The 16744-nt window shown below is 28.0% G+C and overlaps 1 protein-coding gene across 1 annotated transcript; it reads right to left on the minus strand.

The window, feature by feature from the left end:
• Window positions 1-9976: 9976 nt before the first annotated feature.
• Window positions 9977-10792, minus strand: LOC113373793 (achaete-scute complex protein T8-like). The gene has a single exon (XM_026614068.1). It carries the CDS (start codon window positions 10790-10792, stop codon window positions 9977-9979), a length of 816 nt encoding a protein of 271 aa, XP_026469853.1.
• Between the last annotated feature and the right edge of the window lie 5952 nt (window positions 10793-16744).

Below are 16744 nucleotides of genomic sequence, written 5' to 3' on the forward strand. Positions count from 1 at the left end.
CCATTCGATTAGTATTCATAACAAGACGTGCTGATTAGTTGTTGGCAAAGGCAGGTCCAGCCGTTTAGAAGATACGGGGCAAAAAGTGCCAAAAACGGTAACTCAGTTTTTAAAGAGAACGGAGCGACCGATTTTAATAATTCAAAAAATATTTTAATTGTATTGATAAGATGAAGAACTGATTAAATTTTTGGGAAGGCAGGTCCAGCGGTTATAGACTCTCAATAAAAATATGTTAAAAAAATGTCATTTGGCGGTCAAAAATGTTTATTGGATATTTGTACATCTAGTTATCGAATATTTTGTAGAGATTTTAATAATGTGTACACATTTTGTGTAATTTTTTTTGGTTTTGTACCAAGATTTTTAATTACGGTACGGAAAGTTCCAGCAATTTTCCTTAGGGTACGATGCCATGCACCCCACTAGTTTAAAGCTGTAAATAGCATTTAAAAGCCCCATGTGCGGTTATGATAAAGCTTTTCAACTACTTGGCTTTTTAGATAGCATTTAAAATACTGATGATTCTAATACTATAGAAAAGATAATTAAAAATATTTTCATCCCTATTTTTAAGTGAACTGATGTCACTACTGTCAGGCATCAGGATTCCCAGTATCCATCTAGTTGGAAGACCAAATTGTTCTACATGTAAAACAATAATACAAAAAATAGTAAAAATTCAACGCTGAAGTAGTTCCATAAAAAGAAGATTGGAAGATTGTTTGACTTTTACAAGAAAACAAATGATGGATCATTTATTATCACCGACCACATGAATAGTTTTTTTTATCATTTTACATAAAAGGACATTTATCGCAAGAACATCCTCCTAATGAATTGAAGTTTTGCACCTCTTGTTCAAAAATTGATTACATTTCATAATGCCTTTTGTCTTTATATAGTAAATTTCAATCGGTTGTCCTTAAAAAAACGACAGAGAAAGTGTCACAGCCATACATTGGCGTCATACCGATCTGTTTGACAACATAATTTAATATTTTTTCAAAAGCTTGTTTTTACTAAAAGCCGAATGATGAATTGGAGCACATTTATTTTGTGCATTCGGTTTTTTATAAGTTCACGACATGTTGAAAGCGTTATTAATGTCTTAATAACTGATTAGCTGGCGGCGACTTACTTTGGTAAATGCCAATCGATTTGTCAAATATAAAAATATTCACGTGGGTATTGTCTGTAATATATTTTTGATAAAAATTAAAAACAGACAATTAACACTCGAGAGAGTAAAATATTTGATGAAGATCTAGTTTTATAGTACATGGACTTATACTTTATTCTCCTATATCACAGAACTCTATTTCTGTTCGTTTAGTTCAGACAGACAATTAAATAAAACAAAGCAAAAACTTTGTCCTCTTCATATCCTTTGGGCCCGATATTTGAAAAAGAAAAATCTAAGTAAATGTCAACACCATGTTGATAACTGTCATTCTAATAATTGATTTGTAAACCTATTATTATTTTTTCAAACAGGACACGAAAAAACTCCAAGATGTCTGTTTTGGGAAGCTCAAATAGAAATATGTTTCATATTTATATTGGATCTCTATCTCTTCTATCCGGTCCATGGGAGAACCATATGTGTAACCACGAATGTTCAAATATGATTTTTTCTGGTATATGGTATACGAAATAGATTTTTTGTGGGAAATGAAACCGTTATGTTTGGGTTTATAAAATGGAAAGCAATATATGAAATGTTATGATTACGCTTTGTGAATTAAAAATATTAAATTTCATAATTAAAAAAAATTAAAAGATTTTGAATTTATAAGTAAAGTTATAAAACGTGTTCTAAGGAATAGAATCGAGATGATGCAGAATAAAGATTATCTCAAAAGTATATATATATTTGAAATATTTCTTATATTTATCCATTAAAAATTTTTATCATTCACTAATGAATGATTTTGTTACTGGTTGTAACCAAAGTCCTGTCTGAAATATTGTACTATTTTTAAAACGTTCATGAAAAAATTGTATATTATATTCATATTTATTAACTTCCCGTAGAGTAAGTTATTGTAATCGTCCAAAACTCGAAATTGAAATTTTTTTCATTTTTTCACGTTTTGAAGATTTCTGAACATTTTAACATACCTTAGATAAAATGGATGTATGTTTGTGTGTGTGTGTGTATGTATGTATAGATACAATTTTTCGTTCACGTTTTCGGGCGCACGGATCAACCGATTTGAATGGCTCAAAACACTTTCGATTTCTATTGATAGAGAGATGTACTGATTAATTTTTGGCAGAGGCGGGTCTAGCCGTTTTGGAGATATGAAGCAATGAGTGCAGAAAATAGAAATAGAGTTTTTGGGAGAACGGAGTATCCGATTAGAATGATCCAAAAAACATTTAATTTATAATGATGAAGAGAAGTTGGGATTAGTTTTTAGTAAAGGCAGGTCTATGCGTTTTGGAGATATCGAGCTAAATATGCAAAAATGGCAATTTTTGAAAAAACTAAGTATCCGATTTGAATGATTCAAAAAACTTTTTGCTTGGCTTGACAAAAAGATTGTTTTTGGAAAAAAATATTATTTTTTTAATTTCCAAAAAAAAATCTTATTTGAATATCAAAAATAATTCGAATTTTAATTTTTTCTAGCTAAAGTTCTAAAGCTCACAAATATACTTCAAATAAATAATTTTAACGTTGCGATTCAGTTCATATAATTCTTATAAATAAACCTTAATTTTAAATTCGATTGATTAAGTTTTGTTTATTTACTTTTCTGTAAACATATATAAGTTACAGTATTTATAATAATCTATTTGAAAATATTTAATATTCCTCGAATATTCCATTATGGTACGGAAAGTTCCAGCAACTTGCGTTAAGGCACGATGCCATTCACCACTAGTTCATTTATTTTACCATGAACAATCCGTAATCAGCATTATTATTATTATAATTATTATTACTATTATTATTATTTTAAACAGCAATCAAAACCTAGCTAGCTATGTTGGACTTTATAGATGGAAACCCAAATTCGGGTTGTCTCATCTGTATGTGATGATTTCCTTTATTACAATTATGGTAATAGTGATGATTTTTTTTATTTATGCTGAGCCCACCCATCAATCTCAAGATATGATATTGTCTAAAATGTTTTTTTTTTTAAAAAAAGTGCCCACACTGGCTGCCTAAAAAAAAAACGAACCCACTCATCAAAAATTTGCTTCCGACGCCACTGGCTATGTATAAATCCAAGTAAAAACTGATTTCACTACTGCTTGATATCAACCTGGATCAAAGCAGAAATTAGTTGGTGCTGGTCTACCTTGATGACCACTACACCACGCCTGGCTCATAACGTCAATATATAGAATAGAATATTATACTTTTATCGTTAATTCTAAACAAATTTTATGATAGGAATTGATCGAAAGACAATAAAACACATGAGAGTGTCTAGCTTTTAGTTCATTTTTTAATTTACATGCGGGCATTTTTTTTCTAATTTTGCTTGCACAGGTAGCGGGTGCCCTTATGTCGCTGCGACACGACACATCGTCATAGATCGCTGACCTCGCAGGCAAATGACGTCAAATGACAAAAACATATGTTTTTGTTTTAATAAAGGATACAAGGAGTGCTGTTATGGAGGAGAAAGGATTATTGGAAACATAGTTTAGCATGTTCATGGGTTTGTACTGAGTCCATGGCTTTCGTCTGATGTCAACTAGGGTTCTACTTGGCAATATAGATATGGCAATATGTTTCCAAGTAAAAATAGCCATTCCCCAAATTTGCGTAACCATTGAAAAAAGTCAGCAATGTTATAGAAATAATCATAATAAATTCATAATTGCTATCTGTAAAGCTATTTCATTAAAAGTAGTCAGCACAACATGCAATTCGTTAATTTCTCATTGCAGTTAAATATATAAAAAGTTCCAATCATTCTGATGCAAACCTTGCTATAATAAAAAGAATGCGCGTAAGGTTCATACGCGATTGAAGTAAAACTTATTTGCTACTGTACAAAATGGCATTTAAGTTTAAAGAAATACATCATATAACAATTTTTATTATGTTTATTAGTAATATGGTAACACTCGTGTTGCACATATTTATTATCGCCAACCATTATACACATTTGTATAATGATAAATTATAAATTATAAATTATATATTTATGATAGCATTAAAAATATGTATAATATTTAAAAACAATAATGTAATTAAAGTCATACTTCAAATATGACATGATCTCATTGTAATTAGCATTTAGAAATAAACCTTCATTAGAGAAATGAAGTAATAGCCGATTAATAAATTCTATAATATTAATTTACACAGTGGATTATGTTAAACAACGCCTAAACAAATATTGATTTTGCAACTTCACTCATCATGTATTTGCGTTTGAAGAACTTTGTGTAATTAAAATTAACATACATTCATTGACTGCTTGTATTTTTCTTTACTTTTTTGGGATATAATCTCGTTGTTTAAACAGCTGTAATATGTCTTGCTCAAAAAATATTGTCCATTTTAATAACATCAAAGATTTATAGAAACTACGAATAATATAGAAATAATTCCTAAAGAAAAGGGTAAAATATTATGAAACAGGGTAAAATATTCTTCTAGTTCAGCCATTTTTCATTAAATCAAGATTTGTACTACGATGTAACTTTAAAATGTTTATTTATCTATGACGATATCTTTGTTGATATCGGTACACGCATACAACGTTGACGTTGGTACGCATGCAACGTTGATTCCGGTGCGCATACTCTATTCGCACACCCGACGACTAATCACAATCGACCCGTATAGAAATGATATCATCGCGAATGACGAATCATTGACACTTGACTCTTATCTCATCGGCAGTAACGCACTTCCGTTGCATTTGTACGGATTTTATTATTTGTACCGTATTTGCGCCCAGAAATTTTACTTCAAAAATATTGATTAATTATTATTATTTTCATTATGCAAATTCAATTTCAACAAATCGCTCAACTAGAAAACTTAATAAGCTCTTGTCAAAGTCTTACTTTTCCTATTTATCTAACAAAAAACCATCGTTAAACCTCCTGTTTAGACAACCTTCAACATTTCGACATGTCACTCATTCAACCGTGAGAATAACGTGTTCTACCCTTATTTATACTCTTATTGGTGAATATATGTATATTGTTATTTTTCACACACATGTGATCAAATGCCGAAAGAACGTTATCAACCTGCCGCGTAACAGAAATAATGACGGGAACCTGTTGGCGTAGTAATTATTAGCAAATGTTATTCTTTGCTTCATGTCAATGGATTATTAGAAGAAAATTGGAATGGGTTAATACAAGAAAATGTGATGTGTGTCGTATTGCCTTAATTAAAATTTCCAGAATTATAGACAAATATGAAATTCATTACAATCCATAAAATGTTCTAAGTTCGATGCTTGCCTCGAACACCCTGATCCTGATGTCAAGCTGCAGTGACATCGGTTTTCACTTGGATATAGCAACATGTTTCCAAGTGAAAATAGCCTTTACCAAACTTTGTTGCATCATTAAAAAATTCATCAGTATTACAGAAATATAAATATAACAACTATTTGGGTTGTCATCTATAAAATTATATACCTAGTAGACGCCGTTGGGTGTTACTACTATTTTCTAGTTTATATTGTAAGATATTTATAGTTAGCAGTCTCTACTTATTGTTAATAAAAAACAGATTGCAGAATTAAATTAAATAGAAAAAAAATAGGAAGTTATCAAGGAGAGAAATACGAAATAGCATCATACCATCCAAACACTCTAATAAAAGACCTGCTAAAACAAGTTCCTATGAAAAGTTTAAAAAGAAAGTGGCCGGAAGATTAAATAAATTAACAATCAATATATTTATGTAAGGAAATTCCCCACTGGGGCCTGTACCTGTCAGCAAATAACCTCATTGAACCCAAGGTTCAATTTGGTTATAAGAAATAAATAAAAAAAAAAAAAAAAAAATATAAAATGCCACGTTCAAGATAATATCTCATTAATTTCTCGTTAAGTTCTGGTTGCTGTTGAACATATCAAAAATAATAATAAATATAGTAAACTAATAATAATATTAAACATTTGAAGATTAAACATCACAAATATTCGAAAATAAAAATTTGAATAACAAAGGTGAAAATGTGCCTCATTTGTAAAAATCTATGATTATAAATTATGACGATATAAAATTCGAACCCACTATATTTAACATTTCATAACAAATATTTATTATATATGGTTAAAACATGTTTAAAACGTTCACTTCTGAGTGCAAAAAAGCAATTTCAATTTATCCTATTAATTATTTTATTTATTTTCTTTCTTTGAAAATATTTTTATTAGATTACTATCAGCAGAAAATAGACATTTAAAACAAATTATTCTTTTCTATTATTTTTGATAAAATATATATCCTCATTCACAAGAGTATATTTTTCTAAAGAACAAGATGCTTTTAATAACATTTTAATTGCTGAAGAAGATTAATTATTATTACAATTACAAATTAAAATAACATCATCAGGATTTCTCAATATTTTCAAGTTAGATTTTCTAGTGTATTTTATTTTATTTTAGTTAATTAGTTTGAATTTATTTCATAATTTAATGTCACATTGTTGGGCGGTAGTTAGTTAAAATTCCATCATCAAGATTTCTCAATATTTTCAAGCTAGATTTTTTCAATTAAAGATATTCTTGAAATAATAAGTGTATTTTATTTTATTTTAGTTAATTAGTTTGATTTTTTTAATAATTCAATGTCACATTGGTGATTGGCAGTTAGTTCGTTATAGTTGGATTGGGAATCAATTAAAATATTTTAATAAAAGAATAAATTAAATTTAAGTGAATTATTCAAATTGGATGTTTAATATTTCGATAAAAACATATAATTTAAAAAAAGCCTATATATAAGAAATGATTTCAAAGATATTTATGATATATTCACGACTTAACATTGATTGATATTTCAAAATCCATTATTATTACTAAAAATCTAATTGAAATTATAGTTTATCACTTCACTTAGCTCATATTTTTCAAACATTTAATTTAAATATTTATTTTTAAATATAATTTCCTTTTCAGTTAAAGTTATAATAACCACCAGTTAAAGAAAAATGATAAAAACAGTTTCAAATTCCTTTGCAAACATACCACTACCAGTACCAATTATAAAATCTGAATGAAGATAAATGATTTTATGAAATATATTTTATTTTAATAACACCATTGCATTTAGTGGAACATTTTCTTGTTTATTTAATTCTTTTTCTTTTTATAACCGGTGAGATTTGCTCTTAATAAATAACCTCTGTAGAGCGAAATAATAAGCGTTTGTATAATTGTAGGGAATTATTTATGTTTGAAATATCTGAAATAAATTGAATTTAAATAGTTTATTTAATTTAACTAGTTTTTGATCAAAACTATTTTTTTTACTATTTGTTACCATAGTCTTATAGATCATACTAAAATATTACGGCCCTATCTATGACAGATCGTTCTATTTGAAGCCAGGTAGGTTGTCATTAACAATAATGGAAACCAAGCAACCGAATATATATATACATATTTATATATATAGCTATTCAAAAATTAACACTTGCAATTCATTCTTATAAAAGTAGCACAAGGCTTACACAAATTTATTATCTCAGAATCGGTCATAATTTCCATATTTTAATTTGTATTGATTGTGATCGCTTCTCAATTAATTCTGGAAAAGCAACTCAATTTAATCAAGTTTTAATATTTTCTCATATCGCTCATATCTCCATTTAATATGTGCCAACAAATTTATTAAGAGTAGAATTCGACACTGATTATATTAAAATACATCAATTGAGATTTATGTTAGGTTATTTCTTGGGAATAATTAAGTTTTCTTTACAAGAGTCATAAATTTTACGCCAATTTAAAGTAATTGACGATTTTTAATTATGATATAGCGATCGAAGGTCTTCTGAATTTTAGGCATTTAAGTAAAACATGTTCTTGTAATATCATTTTGATTGATTTATCATCTAAATCAATCATCATCGAATCAATCAATACAGTACTTTTTGCTAATTATTAGTTATTAAACATTATTTTACATTATTATTATAAGTCAATAGCTTGATTTGATTCTGCAAATCTGAAATTATTTCAAAATCTTCATACAATACCAAACTTCTCAAATTTCAGATGAAAAATTCCATATAAAAATAAATTTGCATAATATTTATTAATAATATAAATCAATTTATTTGATCAAATAGAATATATTTCACTATAAATAAATATGTACAAATAATTTATTATAAATTTCGATTACCAAACTACTTAACAATATATACAATTGCACAGTCTTCGCTTATCACTATTTTATAGACAAACATCGTGATCTATTAAAAATTAGTATACTTAATCAATCATAAATTTAAATGGCATCAAAAATTTAATCCAAAAAAATAATATGAAATAAAATAATAAGTTTGAATATTCTGGGTTGTTTAAATTATTTACTTAGAACTATTGTTACTTCTAGAAGATTTTGAAACTATAGAAAACATAAGAGAAACAGATTTTTTGAGAAGTAGATAAAAAAGTTGAATACAAATTTGTAAGTTAATGTAGTTCTGATATTTTATACTGCATCAAAAATATTATCATATGAAAATTATTGTATATATATGCAAAACTTGTTGACCTTGTTCATTTCCAACAATATTCATAAACAGCCCAGAAACATATTTTCAGAACTTAAATACTTATCAGTAATTTGGTATCGCTATTTTAAAATCTAGGTATATTAAAAAGTCTTATACCAAACTATGATTACATACTTAAAATTAGCTCTAGTAAAATAATAATATTAAACTACATATACATTTTTTCTTGGTCTGTTCTTTTGTATTGTAATTTAACGCCTCGTAATTTCTTTCAATTAATCATATTTTATAAATATCATATAATTGACGTAATTGTTAATTATTAGATTTTAAGGCACATATGTGTTGCAAAACAAAAGAACAAAGCTTAGACAATTTTCCCAATAAAATGAAATCATACACAAAAATAAATAATATAATTAATTTTTCAAATAAATACCTTCACCACAATAAATAAATAAATAAATACTTTCCAATTTTTACTTTTTCTTCATAATTCAAAATTCGAAAGTCTTTAAGCGTATTTCATACATATTTGATTTTCTAAAAGTTCTATAATTATATGTGCTTAACTGTTTATTTAGAAAAAAAATTATTATTAAAAAATAATAATCTTAATAAAATATTAATAAATAAATCAGTACACATAAGGCAGTGCAGTTAAACTGGCAGTAACACATTCTAAGACGAAGATATAAATAAAATATTTTGCTTGAATATATTTTTCGATTCAAATCAAATCTATAAAACAATAATATAATAATTTGAAAAAATAAACTTTAAGGTTTCAAATTTTTAATTTATTTTATAATTTTAGAAGCATTCAATTTTTCTGTCAGCTTAAACGAGCAAAATATTCATCATATCTTCATCTACTAGAATCTCAATATTATCTATAATTATAATTATTTTTATATTAATTTACAAATTTACAACCGACACTTTTGGTCCTTTGTGTCAACTTAACCAAAATGTTATATATGGCATAGAAAGTTTAATTTATTAAATTCAATGTTAAACGACTATTAAATTCATTTGATTACTTCTATTAAAATATATTTTTTTAAAATTAAATTTTGAAGAACTATTCACAACACTTATAACTTTTGAAATGGTAACTCACATATAAATTAAAATCAAGCATGGATATTTTTTAAATATTAAATAAGCCTCTACATAAAAATATAATTAAATGAATAATGAAAATATAAAGAAAATTGAGTACTGAAATATATTTAGTTGTTGGAATATTGTCATCAAATTTATTTAAAAAAACTTCTTCATGTACTCACAACACCTGACATTTTCTGTTGAAGTTCCCACCAAGCCATTACGTCAATTACTCCTTCGCCAGTTTGGCTATCCATGACATTTTCATCATCAACTTCTCGTTTGACACTCAAAAGACTGCCATAAACTCTTGCTACTTCTTGTTGGTAATCCAAAAACTGATCATCACTTTGCATCAACTCATCATCATTTAGAGGTATCTGATTTTCTTGATCTTCGTCAAATAATGGAGGAAGAACCCTGAAAGTCTCATATTGTTGTGGTGTGGATGCGTCTGATAGTGACAACGAAATTTGGTCATCAGGAAGGGAAAACGATGTGGTGTTTTGGGAGGTTATAGACTCCGTACCGTCTGTAAGAGCTAGTAAATCTTCTAGGGCTCTGATATATTCGACTGCCATTCGTAAAGTATCAACTTTACTGAGCTTTTTAGACCCTGTACCTGATTTGTGACCAGAAGCTGATTCAAAAGCAGCAGCTACTTCACAAGGAATATGTTGGCGCAACATTGCAAATCCGTTATTTACTTGTTTAACTCTGTTACGTTCCCTGGCATTTCTTCTAGCAACAGCATTAGGAAGAGCTGAAGAGGACTTATTATCCCTCAACTTCGACTTCTTCCTAGCCCTGAGCAAATCGGGTTGATTTTCACTGTTTTCATTATCAAATTTCTGTGGTTTTCGTACTATCAAAATGTCATGCTTGGCAAGGGGTTTAGGATCTATAGTGGTCAAATTCTGATTGTTGTTATTGGTCAACACTAATTTCACATGAGGTGCATAAGTCACAACACCTATTGTAGCCATGGCTAACTCACGTCAATTTTTAATTAATCCTTTCACTGAGTTACCTTGAACTGGACACGTCTACCCTTAACGAGAGCGGTAAGTGAACTAAGGTTTGCGAAAAATAGTACGAGCGCGCGCGACAAAACAGGGAAAACCCCGCCTATTTTGATATATAAGGGTATTGAAAATCGCGCAGTAGTGGGGCGAGTTTGAAAATATATTGAATTATATATCGGCGATATGTTCGTTGGTACCTCTATAGTTGTGTACGTGCATTTCAGTTTGATTACCTTCACATACGCGGGGTACCTTTAGGGGTCTGTCGGGAAAGAGCAGGGAATGTCAAGAAAAAAAAGAGCTGGATTATAAAGAAAATTTCGTTTTATTGAAGATTGATTACACTCTATAAAGAAGAGAAAATGGCAAATATTGAATTATATATGCTTCTTGCACTTTTTTTTATAAATACCTAAAGCTATGACCAGCTACTAAATATAGTATGATATTATTTTGCGATTAATAATTATGAATAAACCTGAAAAGTTTTTTTTATTATTATTACATAAGGAAATATTAATTTAAAAATACATGTTTTATAGTTATTAACTGAATTTTTCCAGATTTTTGCTAAGAAGTTGTAATAATTTTCTTCGTTTAATCTTAGTTTAGTTTAAATACAACGTCATAATTAAATTTATTAACTAAGTATTTTTAGTACAATCAGTTTAAATAATCAAGAAGAAAATTTTTGTAGTACTATAAAAATAATACTTCTATCTTAATAATTTTATAACAAGTCATTCATAGAGATTAAGATATATCTAGTATTATATAATACTAATAGTAATCTAAGCAATGTTTTATAGCCTTCACCATACTTAATAATTTACATTTTATGACATAAAATAATAAAGAGAATAAAATTCCTTTTATAACAAAAGAAAAGAAAACATGAAAAGCAAATATATAATTTGAATAAATTAATGTAGATACTGTTATATTATTAATTTACTATTGCATATGAAACGCTAGATTTCTCTCTAAATTATTATTTTTTCTTCTAATCTAACTTTTTTCTCTCTCTTTTGATGCTTGTAAGATTTCACTGTATCTTGATTGCTATTTTCAAGGATATAAAAAAATTTAATTTAAAAAAATGATTAACCCACAAACTGTGACAAAGTTTGTGGGTTAGGCCATTGCATAACAGTTTGTGACTGTTATGCATTGGCAGTAAAAATAACATTATAGAAAGTATTGATATATTCGAACATTAAATACTTTTTCAAATCAAAAATTAAATAATTTTTTCCTCAGTACCGTAAAAAATTTTATCGAATTTTGAATCCTATCTAATGAAATTAAAATAATTTAAGTATTTCAATTTGTAATAATTGAAATACAAAACTAATAATTGTTTGTGCTCATTTATATTAAGATAATATCTTAATTTTTAATAATCTCGTGAATTCAACGTTATATTTCCAATTCATAAGAGTAATAGAGTTAATTATTTTAGCACTTTAACAATCATGAGAAATTATAAATAAAGAAATTTTTTATATAATATAATATATATTTATATATATATACCACGGATAACTCAAAAATAAATAGAATGTGATTTTTTTTAACAATATTTGATGTATAACCAGCCACCTTGATTCTTACGACTTTGCTGTGGGTGCGATAAAAAGAACCAACTGAACCTTTATTTTAGCAAAGATGTGAACAATAAAAAATAGTAAACAAAAAAGTAAATTAAGTTTAAAGAATGCAATTTTATAAGAGATAAATTAAATAAATTGATATTCCGGCTCTCCTGATGAATATTTTTGTCTAGACTGTCGTGTCTATTGTACTAGATCACGAAATATCACGTGGGAAAGGGAGGAGTATAGTAAGATATCACGAGTACTTTTTTTACCTGAATTGGTTTAAAAAAATCTAAACGTTTTCAAAAAAATAAATAAAAAAAGTACAATTTTTTCTCATAACTAAAAATATACGTGATGTTTGATGGAGGAGTGGGAGTAATTTTGAATATCACCAATAGATCAATGAAATATACTGTGCTATCTTTGTAAAAAAAAATCCCATAAAATTGGTATCTTCTATTCTATCTATTTATTACTGAAAGATAACTTGGACCTTTGTGCTCCGCCCTACCCTATGTCAATTTTTTTTTATATTAAAAATTATTATGTGTATTTTTATTATTATTTAAAATGTATGTAAACACTTTTCTGTTAAATTACTGAAACACGTAACATATTTACATAATAAAATAGTTTTTCTTCAGTACGCTTTGTATGACGAACCGCTTAGTATGACAAGATTTCGTGTGTCCCTTCGATGTCATACTAAGCGGATTCTACTGTATATTTATTTTTCGGTCCTCGGCCTCGTTTTGTCCCTCAATGACCGTAAGCGCGCGCGTCAGAGGGGATGTCGTGTTCTAGAAAAGCGCGGCGGGAACTACCATATGTTTTTTGTTGTACGAAGGTATTTGTACGTTACGCGGGCTCCGGGCTTTTGAGCGTCAATAGATTCGTTGCACATGAATTCAGCGTGCTATCGAATTGCCTCAGTATTGGTGACGGTACAAAAGCACGTGTTATAAAATTAATATAACGTTGAATAATCAGAGAGCTAATAGAACTAGACCGAGGATTTATTTACCTATTAAAATTAATAATAAATAATTAATAAAGCGCAAAACACACATTTCCTTGTCATAATTCTATGATTTTTATATATAAAAAGTAAAGATCAAACTAGTGGTGTATGGCATCGTGCCTCCAGACAAATTGCTAAAACTTCTCGTACCAAAAATTATTTTCCTAAAAAAAGATTTTTTTTTAAAACTTTGGAAAAATTAGATTTTTGAGAAATTTTACATTTTTTACTTTTTTGTAAATAAAACTTTCTCTTTATTTTGATATATTTTGGAAATTTTGTTCTTTTTTTCAAAGCAATCGCACTGCTTTAGCTGCATAGAGATGAAACTAATCTGCAACTAAATAGTAAACTAATTAGCACTACTCCTTATCAATACGAATCAAATGTTTTTTTTAATTATTCAAATCGGTGTGAACTGTGTTCCGAAATCGTCGACGAAACTTTGTATCCGCACACAAAATGGATGTATATATGTATATACATCCATTTTTTCTAAGATATGCCAAACGTTCAGAAACCTTCGAAATGTAAAGATATATAAAAATTTTCATTTTCGATTATTTGAGATTACTATTACTTACCCTACGGAAAATAAATTCTTGAATTTATTATTAATTTTATATCATTATACGGCAGTAAGATAATACATATACGACACATTTATATTTATTATATTAATATGTAAATTAAGCTACGTTACATGATATTTATTAACTGCAATGAGAATTCTCAAAGTAAAAAACAAAAAAAACCCTTCATAAACTTATATGTAACTATGACAAAGTAATTTCTATAAATTATTGTTATAGAATTAGAGAAGTATTATTATCTTTAAAAGTTAAAAACTACAGTTTAAATAAAATTATTTCCTCAGTAGTTTAATATGAGCTCAATTACTGTTTTATTAAATTTTGAATAGATTAGAGATCCTACAATCAATAAATCCTATCTAATGAGTATGAAAAAAAATGGTTAAGGTGTCGAAAAAATCATCTAACTTATAAGGATGCTTTAAAAATATATTAAAAATTATACACAGTTATATAATTATATATAGTTAAATCATACATTATACCAAAAAGAGGCAATGATTATTTCTATTTTTTTATTTTTGAAAATGAATATTCATACGATCCAAATTAAGATCAAGGAAAATAAAAACTTTCAATTAAATTGAATTAAAAACGTATGCTAATATGCACAGATACTGTTCAAAATATTAATTTAATTTAAAGGCTTTTTGATATATTATCATGTGCAAATATTATGAAATTGCTTGAATTTGGATTTTAAATATGCAAAAATTGACAAAATAGAAAATTTATCTTTATTGCAAGTAATAAAATAGTATACAAAAATTCAGCAAAAAGCATTCGAGAAACAATGTTAATGTATGTAAGTGAATTTTATAGGCCAATTCTGCAGCACAACAGACCAATGTTATGGCAAGGCCAACTTCTATACATTATGTTACTGAATCATACTGAATACTGTCAAAATGTCATGTATTTGCTGTGCATTCAGGCGTTTTACACATAAACTGTAACGTCACTCGTATATTATGAAGCTGAGTCAGAAAGCCCTGTTGTCTAAGATCGTTTTTGACATTTGTGCGTTTCTAGGTTAGTTTTTCTATTTGACGCCTGACTGCAGAGCAATCACATGGCTTTTGTCAATATTTAGAACGAATTAGTAAGGAAAGTTCTTCACAACCTAGCCTTGAAATAATTTTTTCTGTTATGCGGCAGAATCGGACCATGACATACATTTTTAACCAAACTAATAAAATTAAAAACATGCAAAAACTGGAGTAGAATTAGTAAAACTATACTTTTTGAATTGGTAAGTTAACCGTACAGCGTATTGATTTACAAAAAAATTGCAAATCTATTTTAAAAGATATATTTGTTTGCACACCTTCCATAAATCTTATACAGTACGTGGTACTTATGATAATATAAAATTTTGTCAGTGCTTTTATCTTTTGTGTTACTAAACACACAAAGAAGACACTTATCAAAAGACAAGTTGTCTAATTATCAAACATAAATGTGTAATACAATTTTTCTACTAGATCTCTCAATATTTGTGCCGTCGAAAGAAATGCGCTCGTGCCGCCAAATTGATAGTATGATTAAAAAAAATCTATTATGTTCAGATTTCGAAGTAATACGAAGCAAGTAATAGCATTTTACTCGGTTTCGAACAGCAGGATAATTAATAATGCTGTATAGATTTTTTTTGTGACTTACTGCTCATCATTTTCATAATATAGAAAAGCTTTTGTCAGGTATAGATCGAGTATTGTAAGTAAATATAGTATGTGCTAGAGTAAAACTATAATTGTTGAAATAGAACACACAGAATTTCATATATAATCGGTGGTTTCTTTCCTAGGGTTGTTCGTAAGCTGAGATAATCTCCATCTCGATTCAGGGAGAAGTAGTGTGGAAAGATTCCCATGCCATTTTACTTCGTAGTGCTTAAAAGGCTTATTTTCAATTGTAGACATAATTTTTTGTTATCTATATTTTCAACTGAAAATGCAAATTGCTGCTGCCCGATGTCAGGTTACCACAGGGCTTTGAACTCGCGACCCTGAGAGCGGACTCATTTACGAAAATCAATTTCATATATAAAAACGAATAGGAAAATTTTGTTACATATTTCGAGTGAAAAATGCAATAAAGAATAATTTGAATAAGAGTTTCCTAGAACTATACATTGCATCATTATGGAATTCAGAGTTGATTTGTTCATATTCGCACGATTAGTATTCTTATTAATTTATTATTTTCTAATTTATTTATATGCTTTTTAACAAATAACTGAAGCAAATTTTACCCAACTTTAAATAGCACTCGTAAGCTAAAACTAGTTTTGAATCGATTATTTATGATTGACTGATATTTAATCACACAAGTTGGTGCTGCAGATTAATGATCTCTTTAACGATTTTTCTTGACGATTTCTTAACAAGGCCCCGGGTGTGTGAAGTTCAAACTTGGAAGTCCTTGCAAAAACGAGTTTCTAAAAGGTTACACAACTGAATTTTAAGTTAAGTTCTCATGTGTAATGTAACGTCTGCCTGGGACGAGGGTTCGACTTTCGATCCGGTTTGACTCGTCAAGTTTTAAAAGGAACACTGGATTTCTGTTATTTTATATATTTATGTAGTTCTACCTACAAACGGGATAATTCTAATAGTATTGTCTCTGGCATTGAAATGAGAATATTTGATTTTTGATCTATAGATGTATGCCTAACAAAGTTTTACGACTGTATCCC

This window comes from Ctenocephalides felis, unplaced genomic scaffold, assembly GCF_003426905.1.
Source record: "Ctenocephalides felis isolate EL2017-DRISC unplaced genomic scaffold, ASM342690v1 CF-g0.4_SCAFFOLD_01604, whole genome shotgun sequence".
NCBI classification, from domain to species: Eukaryota; Metazoa; Arthropoda; class Insecta; order Siphonaptera; family Pulicidae; genus Ctenocephalides; species Ctenocephalides felis.